At 36.6% G+C, this 16,349-nt stretch overlaps 1 protein-coding gene across 10 annotated transcripts in view; it reads right to left on the bottom strand.

The window, feature by feature from the left end:
- LOC109861484 (sex-lethal homolog) overlaps positions 1-16,164 on the bottom strand; it is an 18,900-nt gene extending 2,736 nt beyond the window's left edge. The window contains exons 1-7 of one of the 10 annotated variants that reach the window (XM_020441159.1): positions 16,084-16,164; positions 15,730-15,882; positions 9,324-9,982; positions 8,970-9,145; positions 8,630-8,743; positions 7,795-7,955; positions 5,372-5,445 (exon numbers count right to left, since the gene is read on the bottom strand). In XM_020441159.1, the coding sequence (XP_020296748.1) occupies positions 5,387-5,445; positions 7,795-7,955; positions 8,630-8,743; positions 8,970-9,145; positions 9,324-9,806 (993 nt within the window). In that variant the 5' untranslated portion in view covers positions 9,807-9,982; positions 15,730-15,882; positions 16,084-16,164 and the 3' untranslated portion in view covers positions 5,372-5,386. Of the gene's footprint in view, positions 1-5,371; positions 5,446-6,744; positions 6,936-7,794; positions 7,956-8,629; positions 8,744-8,969; positions 9,146-9,323; positions 9,983-11,325; positions 11,816-13,634; positions 13,986-15,729; positions 15,883-16,083 lie in introns of those variants that run through there. The other 9 variants (XM_020441160.1, XM_020441151.1, XM_020441156.1 and 6 more) reach the window with 9 other exon arrangements.
- Positions 16,165-16,349: the final 185 nt, after the last annotated feature.

The following is a 16,349-nucleotide window of genomic DNA, read 5'->3' as shown; positions in this document are numbered from 1 at the left end:
AAAAAAAAAAAAAACAAACAAACAAACGTAACATCTGATTTTAGACATTTAATTCTAATGTTGTAAAAATAATTAAGGATATGAGAGAGAAAGTGTTGTTTCTGGGAAAAAAAAGAATTTAAATTTACCAATTAAAAAGATTTTCATCAATTTACATATACATCTCATCAGCACAAAAAGCGGCAGTCGAGATACAATGATTCACATTTAACATGTTTAAATACGAATATCCGCACGACATACGAACATTGATCTGTAACTGCTACAATAGGTAATGTGTGTCATAGTCTGCATGTTTCTCTCTATATCGCTATGTAATATGTATGTAATTTTGTACATGTGTATAATTCGTGTATTATTGCAAACAAATGTTTGACGTTTGATTAATTTGTGCTAATTTAGATTCATGTATGTACATATGTGTATGTATATTTGCAACAAACACACACACACACACATACGATAAATACAATTTCTTTAAATTTTATAGTGAACAAGAGAGAAAACTACGACGGATACATCTTATCGAGAATGTCGCGGGGGTTTTCTCAACCGAGGCCAAAGAAGGCAAATCTTCCCTCTCGAGAAGGGGAGGTTTTCAAAACTATCGCTTTTTCTTCCAATACGGAATAATCTCTGCAAGATCGAGATTTAATCCTAATCAAGAGTGAAATGAAATGCAGACCGAGGTAAGAGAGATTTAAACGGTTATTAATTCACGAATGATAAAAATATTTAAACAAATAGTAAATAAATCAGAATAATTGAAATAATTTAATTATTAGGAAAACTCTATTAATTACAAAAGCGTTTACTTAATCTTTGGAAAGAAAATACAATAATTTTGAATGTCCCTCATGTGATTTTACATATCACTAATTAATTAACTTCACTAATTAACATTGCATATATTATCGACTAAGGCAATACGCTACAAAAAAGCTGAGAGTTCTTATTGCATAGTTTTGCGATTTTTCTACGTAAAATCTCTCGGTCGTAGATAATGTTTTTATGTATAGAGTGAGGTTTTTTTAAAATCACCTAAATAACTCTTTTATATTTATCGAATATTTTAAATAGAACCACTCGTGTGCTTAGCCTCAAGAAAGCCACTTAGTACGATGACGTTTTTTGTAATACGAGGACTTTTTGTGTTACAAACATTTCAAGATTGTAATTTTTTTAACAAATGCTTTTTTGAAGCCAAGCACTTTTTGTCTCTAAAATATCGTTTTGATCGTTAAATTAAATGCGTACTCGGACTACTCTTTAAACGCCCAAATCGACACCGTGTGCGATCAAAAAATCAATCCAAAATCGATCTTAAAAATTAGCCCGGCAGAGAGGAAGGATAAGCTTCGCTAATTTTGCTGATTTTCGTTAGTGTTTTTTTGCTTTTTCTTTTTGCATTCTTCTTCTTAGTTATTTTCCTTATTCTTATCACAGCCATCGTTAGCACTACTGGACTTCGGGATTAACCATTTCGCACATTCTTCGATCCGTTAAACCTTACATTTACTACTTAACAGTTTAGAATTAAATCTATTTACATTCGTATCTCTTTGGATTTACAACGCCACGTAGATCTCGCGTCGCATTTCCGATCATTCAATCACTGCGTTTGAAAATAAATGTCTTGTTGCAAACTATATATGTATACATATATATATAATGTATGTATGTAGTATATATGCAAAAAGTTTCGATAATATATTTTTACATCACAAATATTTCACTTCAAATGTCTGCATTCACGACTCCTTTCAATCAAAATGTATCGATGTGTGTATAAGTGTGTGTACACATATATCGCAGAGTGTACACGATCCGAAAGATGAAAAACGACGGGAGTTCTCCATGGCGCAAACAATATGGAAAGACATCTTATGGTAATTTGTTTATCTTACGGATTAAGTTTCCACAATATAGAATCTATTTATCGTAATATTGCAGCGATCGTGCTCTGCGTAATACATTACGTATTAACTCGTTGACCGATTGATCGTCAAAAATTATTTAAACAATCTAAAATTACATTTATGAAATATAATTATAGATTATCGAATATATATATATATATATATTAAACAAAAAAAGAAACAAAACAAAAAACGTTACACTGCATTTATATTAGTTGAATTGGTTGCTACTAAAGCGTCGTTGAAATAACAAGCAATACAATTCAGAAAAAAGAAAAAATACGTATTGGAATTTCTGCTGCGTGTTTTTTCCGAATCGATGCTTTCGCGCAATACGTACTTCGTACAACGCATTAGCGCTTGGAAAAAAAAGTAGTTCATCTACTCGCCGTACGATCGATCGGTCAGCAATCGAAGCAGGTCAAACGCCGGAGCATTCGCAATATTAAATTCCTAAAAAGTTCCGATTTTGCCCGCTTCTCACCTCTCTCACGAGGAGGCGTCTAAACTATATCTTACGTTTGAGCAAGGTGGATCGCATCTTCGATCGCGCTGTGTGACTTAAAGGTATCGGCTCTTAACTGTTGACGCTATACGCGCGAACGTTCGAGCGTTCGTTGATTATCCGATTAACTCTCGTCAGAGAACTCCTATGTTATTTCGCGATGTTTTCCTTAATTAGCGCAATTAAGGATTCACGTCAAGACCGAATGAACAGCAGTCAAGAGCAGAAAAACCTCGAAAGGGCGTTATCGCTCATTAACGCGATCAACGATAAAAAGAAAATGGAACGCGATCAAACATTAGGGCACAAAAAACAACGAGATTTTCGGATCGTTGTTTCTTTTTTTTTTTTTTAATAAAAAGCAGAAATCACACTCGCAAGAAAAAAATCTATAACAAACACCGTCGTTGTACCAGGCAGTGCGAATTTTATAAATCTTTACAGCCACTAGTATAAAAACTACTCAACATATAACAATGTAACAATATGTATAATATATATAACAATTTTTTATTCTATAAATATATAACAAAATGAAAACTATATGTACATATCTTAAAAATATCTTAAAAATATAATAGAACTCCAGTAATATCGAGCAATTCACACAATTTTGACTTCTTATTTAGGGGCGAACCAATAGGTTCCCTAGTGATTATTCCCCGATCTCGAGTGACTGCGCAACTCGCAATACGCGTTTATCCCCATTCTAAGAAACAGATAAATATAGATATATCTTTCGTTTCTTGCTATCAGTCAGTCACTAACTGGAACGGTAAGAAAGTAATTTCACAAATTCTAGGAAGAATCGGGTACTCTCTCTGTGCGCTCGAAATTACCGGAGTTCTATCGTATTAATATTACAACCTTATTTATCACATAAATATATTTAATTATTTTACTCAGCTACTCGATACAAAAGATCATCACATTTTACGGAAAAGTAAAAAAGTGTTTGTTCAATTATGTCTATAAATATTAGAATTATATAAGCAAAAATTAATAAATCGCCATTGCGCTCCAAATGTGACTGCGTTTCGTTTTCTTTCGCGATTGGATGAAAGTGCGATAAAATCCACAAAGGATGGACGATTGTCAGAGAGGATGGAAGGAGATATAATATGTATATATAGATATACTTTTCCTAGGTCTTAGGATCCACCTTTTTCCGGCCGTCGGTTTTTCGTTCTATTTATTTAACGTTAATTCGCGTTTTAAAGAGCGAAAGAGACAAAAGTTTCTAACAGCGAGAATAATCGTTTTTTTTTTTTTTTTATGTTTTTCACCGACGCGATATTCTCTACTCTACGAGAATTGAGAACAATATTCCTGTCTACCGTACATCAGTGACTAGTCTATTCGTAACGCTCTCGGTGGCGCTGTGCATATATCGACAATTCGTAACTTTCAATTTCCAAGACACATATTTCAGACAGTTCATCCTCGAGATAAAAAGCAGCGACGCGCAACAAACAATATCTATATTAAATCTACCGGACCTGCTCGTCTATATAAATCTTTTGTTCGAAAACAATTCAAACTTCGTTGAATTGACGAAAAACATAAAACGTGCAATTGGACAAGAACAGCAGTCGTGACAACAATGGACGTATATTCAAGCGCAATTTCTTTTACGCGAAATATAGATATAATGTGCCTAGCTCGATAATATAAAATCGAAAGTGCAAAGCATTTGCGACACTTGCGTTTCTTTTTATATTCCGTATTGCCACCGAGAACATAAGTTAAATGTATCCGCAGCGGAAATACGCATATGTGTGGATACTTTTCTTCCCGGCTAACTTCCGAATAAACTTCGGAAACGCGTCGACCGCGCGCTACTACGAAAAAACGCTTGTTTTTTTTGTTTTTTTTTATCGAATAACATTTAATCTATGGATCGCAGTGCTTACACGCAAATCTACTAGACACCTGTTTGTTTAGCTACAACAGACGCTTTTTTAAAATCCGCTCCGACAAACTATCATTATTCTCCACACATTGTCGCGAGATCGATCTACATCGACTCGCGATCGTATGTTTTTTTTGTCTTAAAAAAAAATCGTTGTATGCGTCTTGGATCAAAAAATCAAACAAAAGATGAATCGCAATAATCTAATCCAATCGCGCGTTGAGATATTGTTTCAATCGTTTTCGCGCGACGACGATCTTACGCACTTAATAATGTTAAGAACGAAAAATATATATGACAGACTTAAAATTACGATGTATAGATTCTTACGCAGTGTAAAGTACTCGAACGCGTCGAACAAACGCGATTTATTATCCTCACTATCGTTTTTTGAGCAAACGTCAAATCAACGTCAAGCTTCCGATACGCGCAACTTCATTCAATACATTCGCTAGCGAAATCAAGCTCAATTCCTCGGAAGCGAAATTGACGACAGTTATACATTTATATGTATAATTTATATTTCTCCGAGTACACACAGCAAGTAATCTTATATTTTTCTCGACGTCAACTGAAAAGCGTTAAAAATCGAGACTTAATTGTCATAACGGCGCGACGTGGGGATTGATGCGATTTTTCTTGTATGCATTTTGACAAAAAAAAAAAAAGAGAAAAAAAGATAAAAAAAGAAAAAAAAAAGAAAAAAAAAAAGAAAAAAAAGAAAAAAAAAAGAAAAAAAGAGATTCAGTAATTAAACGAATACTTCGGTCACCTAAGACCTAAGATCCCTTTAATGAACGCACGGCGTCGAGTTTCTCGAAGTTACACACTAACAATAAGTTACATATCAGTGGAACACATTGTGACTTGTATACGACCGCGTTTTTCACGATTCCCGCGAATCGCTCTATCGCCAGACCTTCCTTTGATTACACAACCGCGCGCGCGCATGTATATTATATATATATATATATATTATATATATATATATTACTCGGAATGTACACAACGCCACGGCGACGATAACTACAATAACAGCTGTTTCGCCTTTTAGTAAAGATAATGAGCATAGCGCTGATATTTATTCCTCGTCGGGTACAGACGCTCTCCTTCACGAGTCGAGGCAAGCATAGAAATAAAAATGTTATTTGATTAGGTCACTCTCACACAAATTTCACTTTTTTTTTTTTTAAATAAGTGTGACGCGCTCTCACAACACGGCTCGATAAAAAGGATATAACAATAGCATCATGCACTTGGACGTTCTTTTACTAAAGCACAGACGTGGTCAAATCAATCAACAGCTATAGAAATATAATAATTGCGACAAATTGCTAATAACGTAATCATCGTTCGCGAGCGAGTCTTTCGATAAGTTTTTCTCTCGCGATTTCAAGACATTACCCTGAAACTGAAGAGGTATTTGCAAAATCAATTTGCAACTAAAAACAAAAAAAAAACAAGATATGCCAGCTAATTCAACAGATTTTAAGAAAGAACAATCTTATTCAAAATAATAATAAGAAGAATAAGAATAATAATAATAAAAATTGAAAGCGTTTTTTATGTGACACATGATTTGCCCGACTCGCTCTGGATTTTGCTGAAAAATCAAACAGAAGGAAGAATAGGAGATACATATACATATGTTTGTAAAAACAAAGTATGTATTTCGCTGAAGAAATAATATATGTATATAAATATATTATATATATATATTTCATATATATATATATATATACAACAAAATCTTTTGTACACAGAAACTTAAACAACGCCTTAGTCGCGCGCTAAAGCACAAACAGCATCAGCCATAATAGAACATGATATTGATAATATCGGCGAACGCGGAAAAAGCTATACTGTGTGCTCAATAACATCATATACGGGCAACGGTAAGTTACTTTCATCTTAATCTTTTAACAACAAAGTAACAAGCGGAAAACGAACAAATAGCAGCAGAGTTTGAAAAAAAAAAAAGAAAAAAAATAGAAGACAGTGAAATATCAGTAAAGTAATTCGGTCCAGGTAATCCAGAACTGAAAATTTTTTATAAACATTTCCATTTTTTGTTTAGTTTTTTCATGCGGCGGACGAGATGTGTTGTTTTTTCCGTGAGTTATTCGTTACACATCGCAGAGAACGGCCGCCATTAAACTAGCATATATACGTGTACGTATACGTAATGATATTCGTAGATGTCACCGGACACACAAACACTTTTATCACATTCTTGCTTGCTCGATCGCATTGTACAAAAAAGCGGCATTCCGTTGTTTTCATCTGTTTTTTAATATTTTTTAATATTTTTTTAAATAATCGCCTGAACGTGAGCGGAGTCTTTTTTTTAATGCACAGTCGAGTTGTACTCGTATTATTTTGAAAAAGTAGCAAAAAAAAAAAAAAAAGAAAAACACCATTTTTAGAAAAAACCACGTAAAACGTCTCTCTCCATTCGTTCACATCTTTCTCTGAACGTCTTTTTTTTTTAACATGGTCATGTGTGTTACGTATCAGAATGTAAACTGTCCTTAGTTCTTTGTATACACAAAAGGTGCTTAGCGCGTTAGGTGGTGGTCTGATTTTGCAGCCATCTTATCTGACAAAACATTTCAATGTTAGACAAACAGCATAACAAAAAAAAAAAAAAAAAAAAAAAAAAAAAAAAAAAAAAAAAAAAAAAAAAAAAACAATATGATGTTTATCTATAAAGAATACTGAACAAACCAGTCAATTATATTTGTCTACCTATAAATAAAAAAAAATAAAAAACTAAAAAAAAAAAAAAAAAACAAATTAAAAAAATAAAAAGTAAATTTTATCGAGTCACGGAAGAAAATCGATGACTGTTGTCTCGTGAATGCAAAAGACGGATGTAAATGTGGTAACAGAAACGTGTCACTGCAGAAGCGTAGCATACAAAACTCATTTACTACTGCTAATCCGAGAGATATATCGAGACACTAGGAAAGTCGAAACGTAAGATGTACAAAAAAGTAGTTAAAAAAATATATATATGGAAAAAATTAGATAACAAAAAAAGTAAATAGAGAAAAATATAAAATTAAAATTATTCTGTTCAAGCAAATAGAAAAATTTTTGGATCAAATTAAATGATCGTATGATATTGAACAATACATCGAGTTTCCGTCAAAAGTGCTTCTCTATTAGTAAACTAGATTCGTATTTCATACAATCATACTGGAGATGCAAATGAATTCAGATCGCTAAAATTATAACATCATATGTATAAAAAACTAGAAAAAAGCATTGCAAGCTTCGCCTGGTAGTGGCAATTTGATTTTAGTGGCTTTTTTTCTCCCTCGAGGATTTTGAATTTCAACGCGAAAAACAAAACGCGCGTGAGAAAAAAACGCGTTTTTGATCGATCGATTACTACTGCCAGGCTGTGAGATTGAAAAATTACTACCGTAATGCTTTACAAAAAAATTACTTACCACGACTTTGATTATATCCCGCTTGCCAACCTGCATAATATGCTGCTTTTTGTTTTCCGTGTTCTTCAGCGATTTTTACACTAAGCGGCTCCGATCCACCCTCTGGTACCGTACCGTGAAGTTGGTTTATCGCTTCTTGCGCTTCTTCCCTCTTATCGAATCTATGTCACGAAGAATATGAAATATGATCGAGCATAACGAAGTTTTGGATAAAAAAATTTCAAGTATAATTGTTTTTAATCTATCCAGAAATAAATTAAAATGAATGAAAATACGATTCGTGCGCAAGACTCTCAAAGTTTCACAACAACGTTGTAACAAAATTAATCAGTTATTTTTTCTTTATTTTTCTTTTTGATCGTCCTCTTCTCTCCAAACTCGACGAAATTAAATCACGAGAGATATCAAAAGTTATTTCAACAAAATTCTGCGTCCGTTTGGCATAGATAAGCACACGCAAGTTATTTTGAAACAACCTATTTTCCACAATTTTAACATCTCTAGATCGTACACGTTTTGCAATTATCTAGGTCAGACTTTAAAGAGAGCGTCAGAATTATGTAATTGAAACTAGGAGCTGCGATAGAAATACTTTGGCAAGAAATTTACGCAAAATTTACACGCGCGCACGAATGTGCACGACACTTCGTCGAGCAACGACGATATAGCATGATTGTTGCGAACATGTGTTTTGAATTTGTTCCAATTTTCGATATCGTGCGTCACACACTTGTGTGAATAAAAGAAGACATTTTTGTGACACTTGAAACATAGAAAAAAAAACCGACATTAATAACCGTGTTACTTATCGTGTAGAAACTAATTGATTATTTACCTAACAAACGCTACACCTCTCGGTAAGCCTGTAAGTTTATCCTTCAATATGTTCTTCTGTACAATGTTTCCGTACTTGCTGAAAAGCTCGTCGATCTGACTTTCGGTGATATTTCTGAAAAAAAAATGCCGTGTTCTTTCCTCAGATCATTTCGCTTTGGAACAATTTCGATTTTTTGCCCGGTTTTCTTTTTCTTTCGTGAGAAAAAGAAACAACAAAAATTCAAATCAATTCCGACAAGTTTCACAACATGTATCCGAATATCTTACCGCGATAGTATAATGTTATATATTATTATTATTATTAATTTTACATAAATTTTGAGGAAAATGATAATCACCGGGGTAAGTTGGTGACATAAAGATTAGTCTCCTTGATTTCATCTCCTGAGGGACGTGCGAACGATACCTTCAAACGTTTATTCTGCACTTGAAGTCCGTTCAGCGCGGTTATCGCTTTCGCGGCGTCTTCAGCCTTGGCATAGTTGACAAAACCGAATCCGTAACTGTAACCAGTCTGTTTAAATAAAAACAATTAATCTACTTATCAACGTCACTGATAACCTGATTTTTTCCTTACATAAAAAAAAACAACTAAAACGTAATTTAAATAGAAATAAATAAATGTAAATATGTAATATAAATAAATAATAATATAAAATAATAGAAATATAAAAATCGAAAAAAATCCATACCTTGTAATCTTTCATAACTCTGCAAGACTCGACAGGACCAATCGTCACGAACAGACTATACAATTCTTTTTCGTTCATATTTTGTGGAAGGTAATTGATAATCAGATTCGTTCTTGGCTCTTCTTTAATCCTGATTCCCTGATTGTTGCCGGACTGTGCCGCCGATTGTTGGTAAGCTTGTTGCTGTTGCTCTCCTGTACCCTGTTGATGCGTCTGATCATGCGATTGTTGCTGCGATTGCAGTGGTGATTGTTTGTTTTGAGCTCGTTCGTCTCCCCGTTGGTCTGTCATGATGATTCGCGGTTTCTCCGTAATATAATAATCCACAGATGACGGGGGGCTTTGATGCGGGTTTTGTTGTTGGTCTGATTCCTGCTCCAGCTGCTCCTGCTGCGCGACCGACGGGTCCTCCACCAGCAATTGAGTCTGCGGTTGTTGTGTACTCCAACTGGCATCCAGCGAAACAACCATCGACGGGGTCATCGGCAGATACAAAAAAAAATATAAACAAAATCATTACTACTTCTTCGCCGTACGGCAGCGCCGCGTTTGTAGACCCGCCTGCGCTCTCGAATGCTTTCATCTTTCTTTCTTTTTTTTTCTAAGGAATCTCAAAATAAATAGAAAATAAATGTGCAATAATTATTTTGATGGCAGACCTGTGTATGAGAAACAAACAAACAAAGGCAAGTAAGGATAAAACAGAACCATAGAGCTTGGTGAGAAATCAAAGTGGACGTTATAAGTAGTTTATAACCGCGAAAAAACTTTTACATATGAGCTAACAAAAATTAAATCGCTACAAAATTGAACGCTTCTAACAAGTCTGTTGTCGCTTTAAGGAGTTTTTTTCTTATTCCAAAACTCTTCAACATTTAACAATTAAAACTCTTTTTCATCAAAAAAACATCGTCTGATCATTGCAAGAAAAATATCGCACACAAGTGTAATTTCTCCATTTTTCAATCTTCTAGGCGCACGCATCTAGAAAAATCGTCGTTGTTGGGAACGATCGGTATAAAAACCTTGCAAGGAGTCGATGTGAGAAAGAACGCTAATGAAACGGGACTGCGTGTGCACGTTTCTCTTTGGTCTAGAAACATTCGACACAAGAGCAGGCAGCATGTGTCGGAGCTTACGTTGGATTTCATTGAGTTGCCGTCGCGCGAATTCATAAATCGGCCGAAAGACATAGAAGGGGAGAGAGGAAGGGAAGAGAAGAGAAGAGAAGAGAAGTGAAGAGAAGAAAGAGAGAGAGAGAGAGAGAGAGAGAGATAGAGAGATAGAGAGAGAGCAACGCGCGGAGTTCCGATTCATTCACAAACGCCTAGACAGGCGTACGAGAAGGGAGAGGAAAAAATTTCCGCGTACTAGACGATGTTTACACGAAAGCGCCAATTGTAGTTGTCGTTATATCGTCGCACGTTTGAACCAAAGCCGAGGTCTTTTCCGTTGTCAACAAAAACGAAGATAGCTAAAGAGAAAGAACAAAAAAAAAAACGAGAAATGAGAAGCAAATGAAGAGAATGCGAAAGTAAAGGGGAAGGGGAAGGGGAAGACAAGAGGGAGGAGAGTGGAATTTCGGAGTTCCGCCAGAAACGCCAATTATCTGACTATCGGTTTTTTTTTCTTTTTTTTTTTAACGGCTACTGAACCATCGGTGGTAGTTGGGGTGGTTTTTTCACGGCAGGCCTACAGACGGCTGGCCTACAGACGGTTTGGCCTTGTTTTGAATAGCCCCGGGAAAACGCGCTAGTGACCCGGCAGCAGAGAATCGAACAAGCTGTCAGTGCGAGAGAAAGAGCGAGACGGAAGATATGCACCGGGTGGAGAAGCGAGAGGGCGAGAGCGCGCGCGATGAGAGAGAGAGTGAAAGAGAAGTGGGACGCGGAGAGGGAGACGGAGAAGAGGAAGAAAGAAGGGGAGGGAAGACCGTGCATCATGTAACATGCAATGTGTCATATATATGTGCTACTCTGCTCTCTATGTATCGTATACGTACCAAAGAAAACTGCCGACGCACAATTACACCGTCCGGATATTGTTTGCACGCGTAATTGTGTATATATATATGTATACTCGTATACACCGACGGCAGGTAATTATATAAGCGCACGTATCATCAGCATCGCATTGTACACCACCGACGAACGAGAGAACAACGCGTCTGTGCGTCCCTTCTTTTCCCTCCCTGATTTCAGTCAAGTTTCTCGCACCGCCGTCCCCTTTTGTCGCGCGAGCTGCTCTCTTCTTGCTTCCTTCGGATACTCTTGGAGTACCTCGCGGGACCAGGCAAGAGAAAGAGAGAAACAAAAGCGCGGGAACGGGACGAGACAAAGACAGAAATACGGACGCGGTGGCACGGAAGAGAGAGATGCCGAACAACACCACAGAACTCGAGACCGAAACAACGAACACCGCACCGCGGACACCGCTTGCGACCTAACCGTTTCAGCGTTCGGCGCGCCTGTGTTCCATGGCTGATGATCCGCTCCAGCCCGTGACCTGCCTCGCCACGACTCGCGACACCCTCTCGCGGATAATGTGCCCCACTACGTCGTACGCGAATTCGCGTACTAACCACACACTGCAGCTGGCTGCGCCGTGCGAGGAGGCGCGGCGTGCGCGACGCAACCGAGAGATCCCGCTTTTTGCCGCATACGAGTATCACCGGGCGTCTCTACTGGTGACCGATTCACGATCTCCATTGTTAAAATTCTTTCGTCAAAACACGATCTCGCTTGGGTAAACGCGATCGTGCAAGGTTATTTTCATTCTGCGTACGCGTGATCGCGGTTAGCGTGCACGATGTAATAGAATGTGGGAGCGGAAGAGGAATTTGTAACATTTACAGAGTCAAAATTTGGGAGATAATTAATTTAATAATTAATAATTATAATAATTATTAATAATTTAATAATAAGGATATTATAAGAACACGGGGGAACGCTGTGTTTACGGAATTTTAAAAAGAAGTCTTGGCAACCTTCTACTTACGGAATTTATTCGGAATAAATTTGACAATAGGAGATTGTAAGAATATAAATGTTTTGCGGAATTTTGAAAAGACAAAAATTCTGCGACCGATCTATTTAAAAACAAGAAAATAAACAGCCTAACCTTTTCGGATTATTTTGTAACGCCCAAAGGGAGTTCTATGTATTCTCTTTTAATCAAGCGGATTGTACTGTTTCATCTTTTACATTAATAAAGTTAATTTTATAATAAAATTAATTTTATAATCAATTTTATAATACAGATTTTAGATATATTTTAAGATAAATTTTATTAAATACGGATGTTTTTATTACAAATACGTCAAACGATTTTTGGAAGAAAAATGATTATTCAGGAGGAAGATTTAAAATAACACCGCAATATGCAATTTGCGACGAAGGAATATAATTGGATTTCGCGGTGTCGAAACTTGGCGCGCGTTTCCTCGATTGGGTAAACCGTGTGCAAATTTATTATCGTCTCGGATCGTTCGCGCGAATGGCGCATCTTGAATTGCGCTTACCTGCGCGTTCTCTGGAGTGGATCGGGCAGATACGTGTTTATTGCGAGATAAAACAATGAGACAATATATAGCAGCGAGAAAAAAATAGCAACGTATTTCGGCAAAATACATCGCGACACATTTTTTTTTCTCACGTTTGCGAAACTTGCACACGTTCGTGCAAGTTCTTGGGCGCAAAGGATCGATCGTCGCATACAAGTAATAAGTAGATATACGTACGTACACGCGAGATAAGTTAAAGGTCGTTTTAAAAACACGAAAGATCGCGATAAAATCGTTCGCTAATCGTTCCTACGTGCCTCTCTCGAAAAGTGAGTTTCATAAATCCCCGGGCCTAAAAATACAGTATCTGTACATTCTTGTCATACGTTGAGAATTAGACGAAAATAAATGCGCTGTAAAATGTCTCGGATTATCGCGAACGTTCGGAGATCACAGCGTAACAATGATTTTTATCAAATACTGTTTTGGGTCAGCAGTGTCTTTTTCTTGATCGTAAAGTTGGTTCTATTATAATTCTATATCGCGTAACGACCCTCAATTTGTCTTTCTATCTTATAAGATTAGAAGATGTGCGTGCGCGCACTCACTCGCATTAAATGTACCGAAGAAAAAGGGACAAAAAATACCGGAAACAATCTTTCTAGATAAAAATAATCAGCATAATTTCAAGTTTCACCTCTAATTTGTCGAGCATAATTGAAGTTCACTATCTGAAATACCCGCAAACAAAGATGCGAGGTTAGCAAATCTGTTTTTCTAGATAAAATAGCCTATTATTGGAAATGTACCTCAAAATAGTCTCCCAAGAAGGTACGGCGAACATTGCACGTTAAACGTCGTTCGCGTCGACTCACGCTTTCTGACGGGAATGATGGGGAAAAAGACTCTTTTGACGCAGTACAAAACACACGGAAACGAAAGCGACCGCCTCGCGACAGTCATTTCTCAGGCGTCTCGCGTATTTTGTTTCTCAACAAACCGCAAGGTCGTTTTACACACGCTCTCGTATTTAACGGGCCAGCTGACGGCTATCTATCCACCGCTCTGGCTTTGGTCGACGACTGCATCCAACCTACTATGCAAATCGCGGTAATCCATCCGGCGTTACATTGCGTAATTTTTTGTTACGTGCGCGCGTTGGTCACAAGTATTTAGCGAGAAACAGCGTGCAGGTATGAAGATATCACCGTCGATTACCCTCAAGGTTCTCGATTATCCTTCTCGCAGAAAGATTTCTGAGAAGCATCGTGATCGGGAAATGAATTCGCGGAAGTATTTCCCGTCGGTCGGAAAAGAGGTCGCGATCTATTGGGATCGCTCAAAGATACTGCAATGCGCCGGTAGGTAAGGTATCCTGTGACAGTTGCCAAAACGTTTTGTGAGAAAACATACTCTATTTACAGAGCGAAATAAACATATAAACAGAATAAGATACAAAGTTGCTGCATATAGCGTAATAAGTATTTTAATGAGACTTCCTTCTGAAAGACTGAATTAATTAGAAACTCGTTTTTTTTAAATATTATTTTATTTTCGCGCAAAAAACCCGCGCGTTTATTATACTTGTTCTTTTAATCAAAACCGCTTACGCGGCAAATCATCGTCGGACAATACCAGCAAAAACACAACGCATGATTGAAAAATGCGCATGAATGACGCAAGAATCGCGTTGCAACGTTGGTTTGTACACGCGATTTCCGTTGCCGATAATATTGCACTTGCTTAGCGGTTGTAGAAGACGTGTAAAGTAGCTCGCTTCTCACACAGATTGTGTCCGATTTTGTTATCTCTTTGAAAAAGGATTCGTTTATCGATATCTCGCTATAAATGAACGAATTCAAAACGTTCAATCTGATGGCTTAAATTCTCAAGACGTCATCATTCAGAACTTCCTCTTCTAAAAACTAAACACGACGTAATAACATAATAACTGATAATTAATAGATGATAAGATTCGGATATTATTGTCAGCTGAACACTTACTACGTTCAATTCTTATACTCTGAATACCTAGTTTTATTTCTTCAATTTTCTCTTTTTTGTTTGGTTCTTAAGATACTTCGGCATAGAATATGTTTTTTTGTTAAAATTTTCCTAAAATTCCGAGCGCAATATTAATTATAACTGCGGAACACGAGAAAGAGACACCTTTGTGAAAAACTCATATCGTCTCGCAGATAATAAATAAAGAACGGCCTTAGAGTCTTTTTCCTCTAGTGTCCGTTCTCCCAAAAAACTTCGTATTTTGCATTGTTTTCTACAAAAGACCTTTGATCGTTTTAAATACTTTTTGTCGAATATCTCATTGGGTCTTTTAACATTATTTTATATTCCCCATGGCGGGAAAAATAACCGCGCTTTTATAGAATTTCCATGTCTCGTAGTTCGCAAAATATTATTGTTATATCTATTATATATGAGTATCATGCGACTGCATTCAGATACTTAACTCACTTTCGTGCGGCATTGGTTTATCTATGTCCTACATTTAATAAGTCAGAAAAATGTAATTGACGCCTTCAGCACGAAAACAAAAATCTATTCTCACGCAGCTTGCGATTTACAACATACGAACGTTGTGTAGATCTGATTACGATATTACATACATAAGTTTCCAAGAAAGCGACGGATTTGCCTCAATTTTTTTTTCCTCGGTTATAAAAAATACACAAATATTTATGAACGAAGTGACTGAGGCATATTAGATATAATTAGATGGTCTCTGCATATAGAAAAGTTACTACTTTATTCACGCATTTAATGCACCGCGTTGTACCAATATCTAGCCTAAAGTTAATTACTTTAACACTGACCGCGCAGTTAAGTCGCGAATATAGATAAAGCGTGAATCGCTCATCTTGTACAACACATACACACACTTACCGCTCTTATAAGCTCAAACGCTATTCTTCTGTTCCCCGCCTGATGCATTCAAAAGTTGTGGGTGACGAGTTAGTTCACGCGGAAACTAGCTTTCAGGTGTTGTTGCAGGATGATGTTCAAATTTAACACTAAAAATCGAACCTTGAAAACACACTGTTCCGATACAAATTATATACTCATTATACAGTTTTGGACTATAGTAAAACTTATGTTGTAAAACAAAAATATAAATTATGCAATTTTCTCGAGTAGAATTGAATTTTAATGCAAACCGTAGATGTACAAATAATGAATGCAAATGTTTGCGACAAACAATATCGCAACTATTTGCGTATAAACAAAATGATTTCTAACCTAGAAAAGCAAAATCTCTTAACTCCAAGATTCTCCTCGATGTACTCCGTGCAGCACTTTTGCTTTCGCGATTACTCTCGATGGAGACCCACTAGGGTGCGATCCCATGCATTGTTATTTTTCGCGTTTCAACGCGTAAGGCTGGATCCTCATACAGACACCGGCGCTTTGACACCGAGCGTTGATTGGTGAAAAGTGGGTAGTGGGAGTAAACGGCGCTAAAACACCGGAGCTGTCATGAGGATTGAGTTTTTCATGATTTTTTG

This window comes from Pseudomyrmex gracilis, unplaced genomic scaffold (assembly GCF_002006095.1).
Source record: "Pseudomyrmex gracilis isolate BER0280 unplaced genomic scaffold, ASM200609v1 scaffold_781, whole genome shotgun sequence".
Classification (NCBI taxonomy): domain Eukaryota; kingdom Metazoa; phylum Arthropoda; class Insecta; order Hymenoptera; family Formicidae; genus Pseudomyrmex; species Pseudomyrmex gracilis.
Note: the sequence above shows the minus strand (reverse complement) of the source record. Positions and strands in the feature narration are given on the sequence as shown.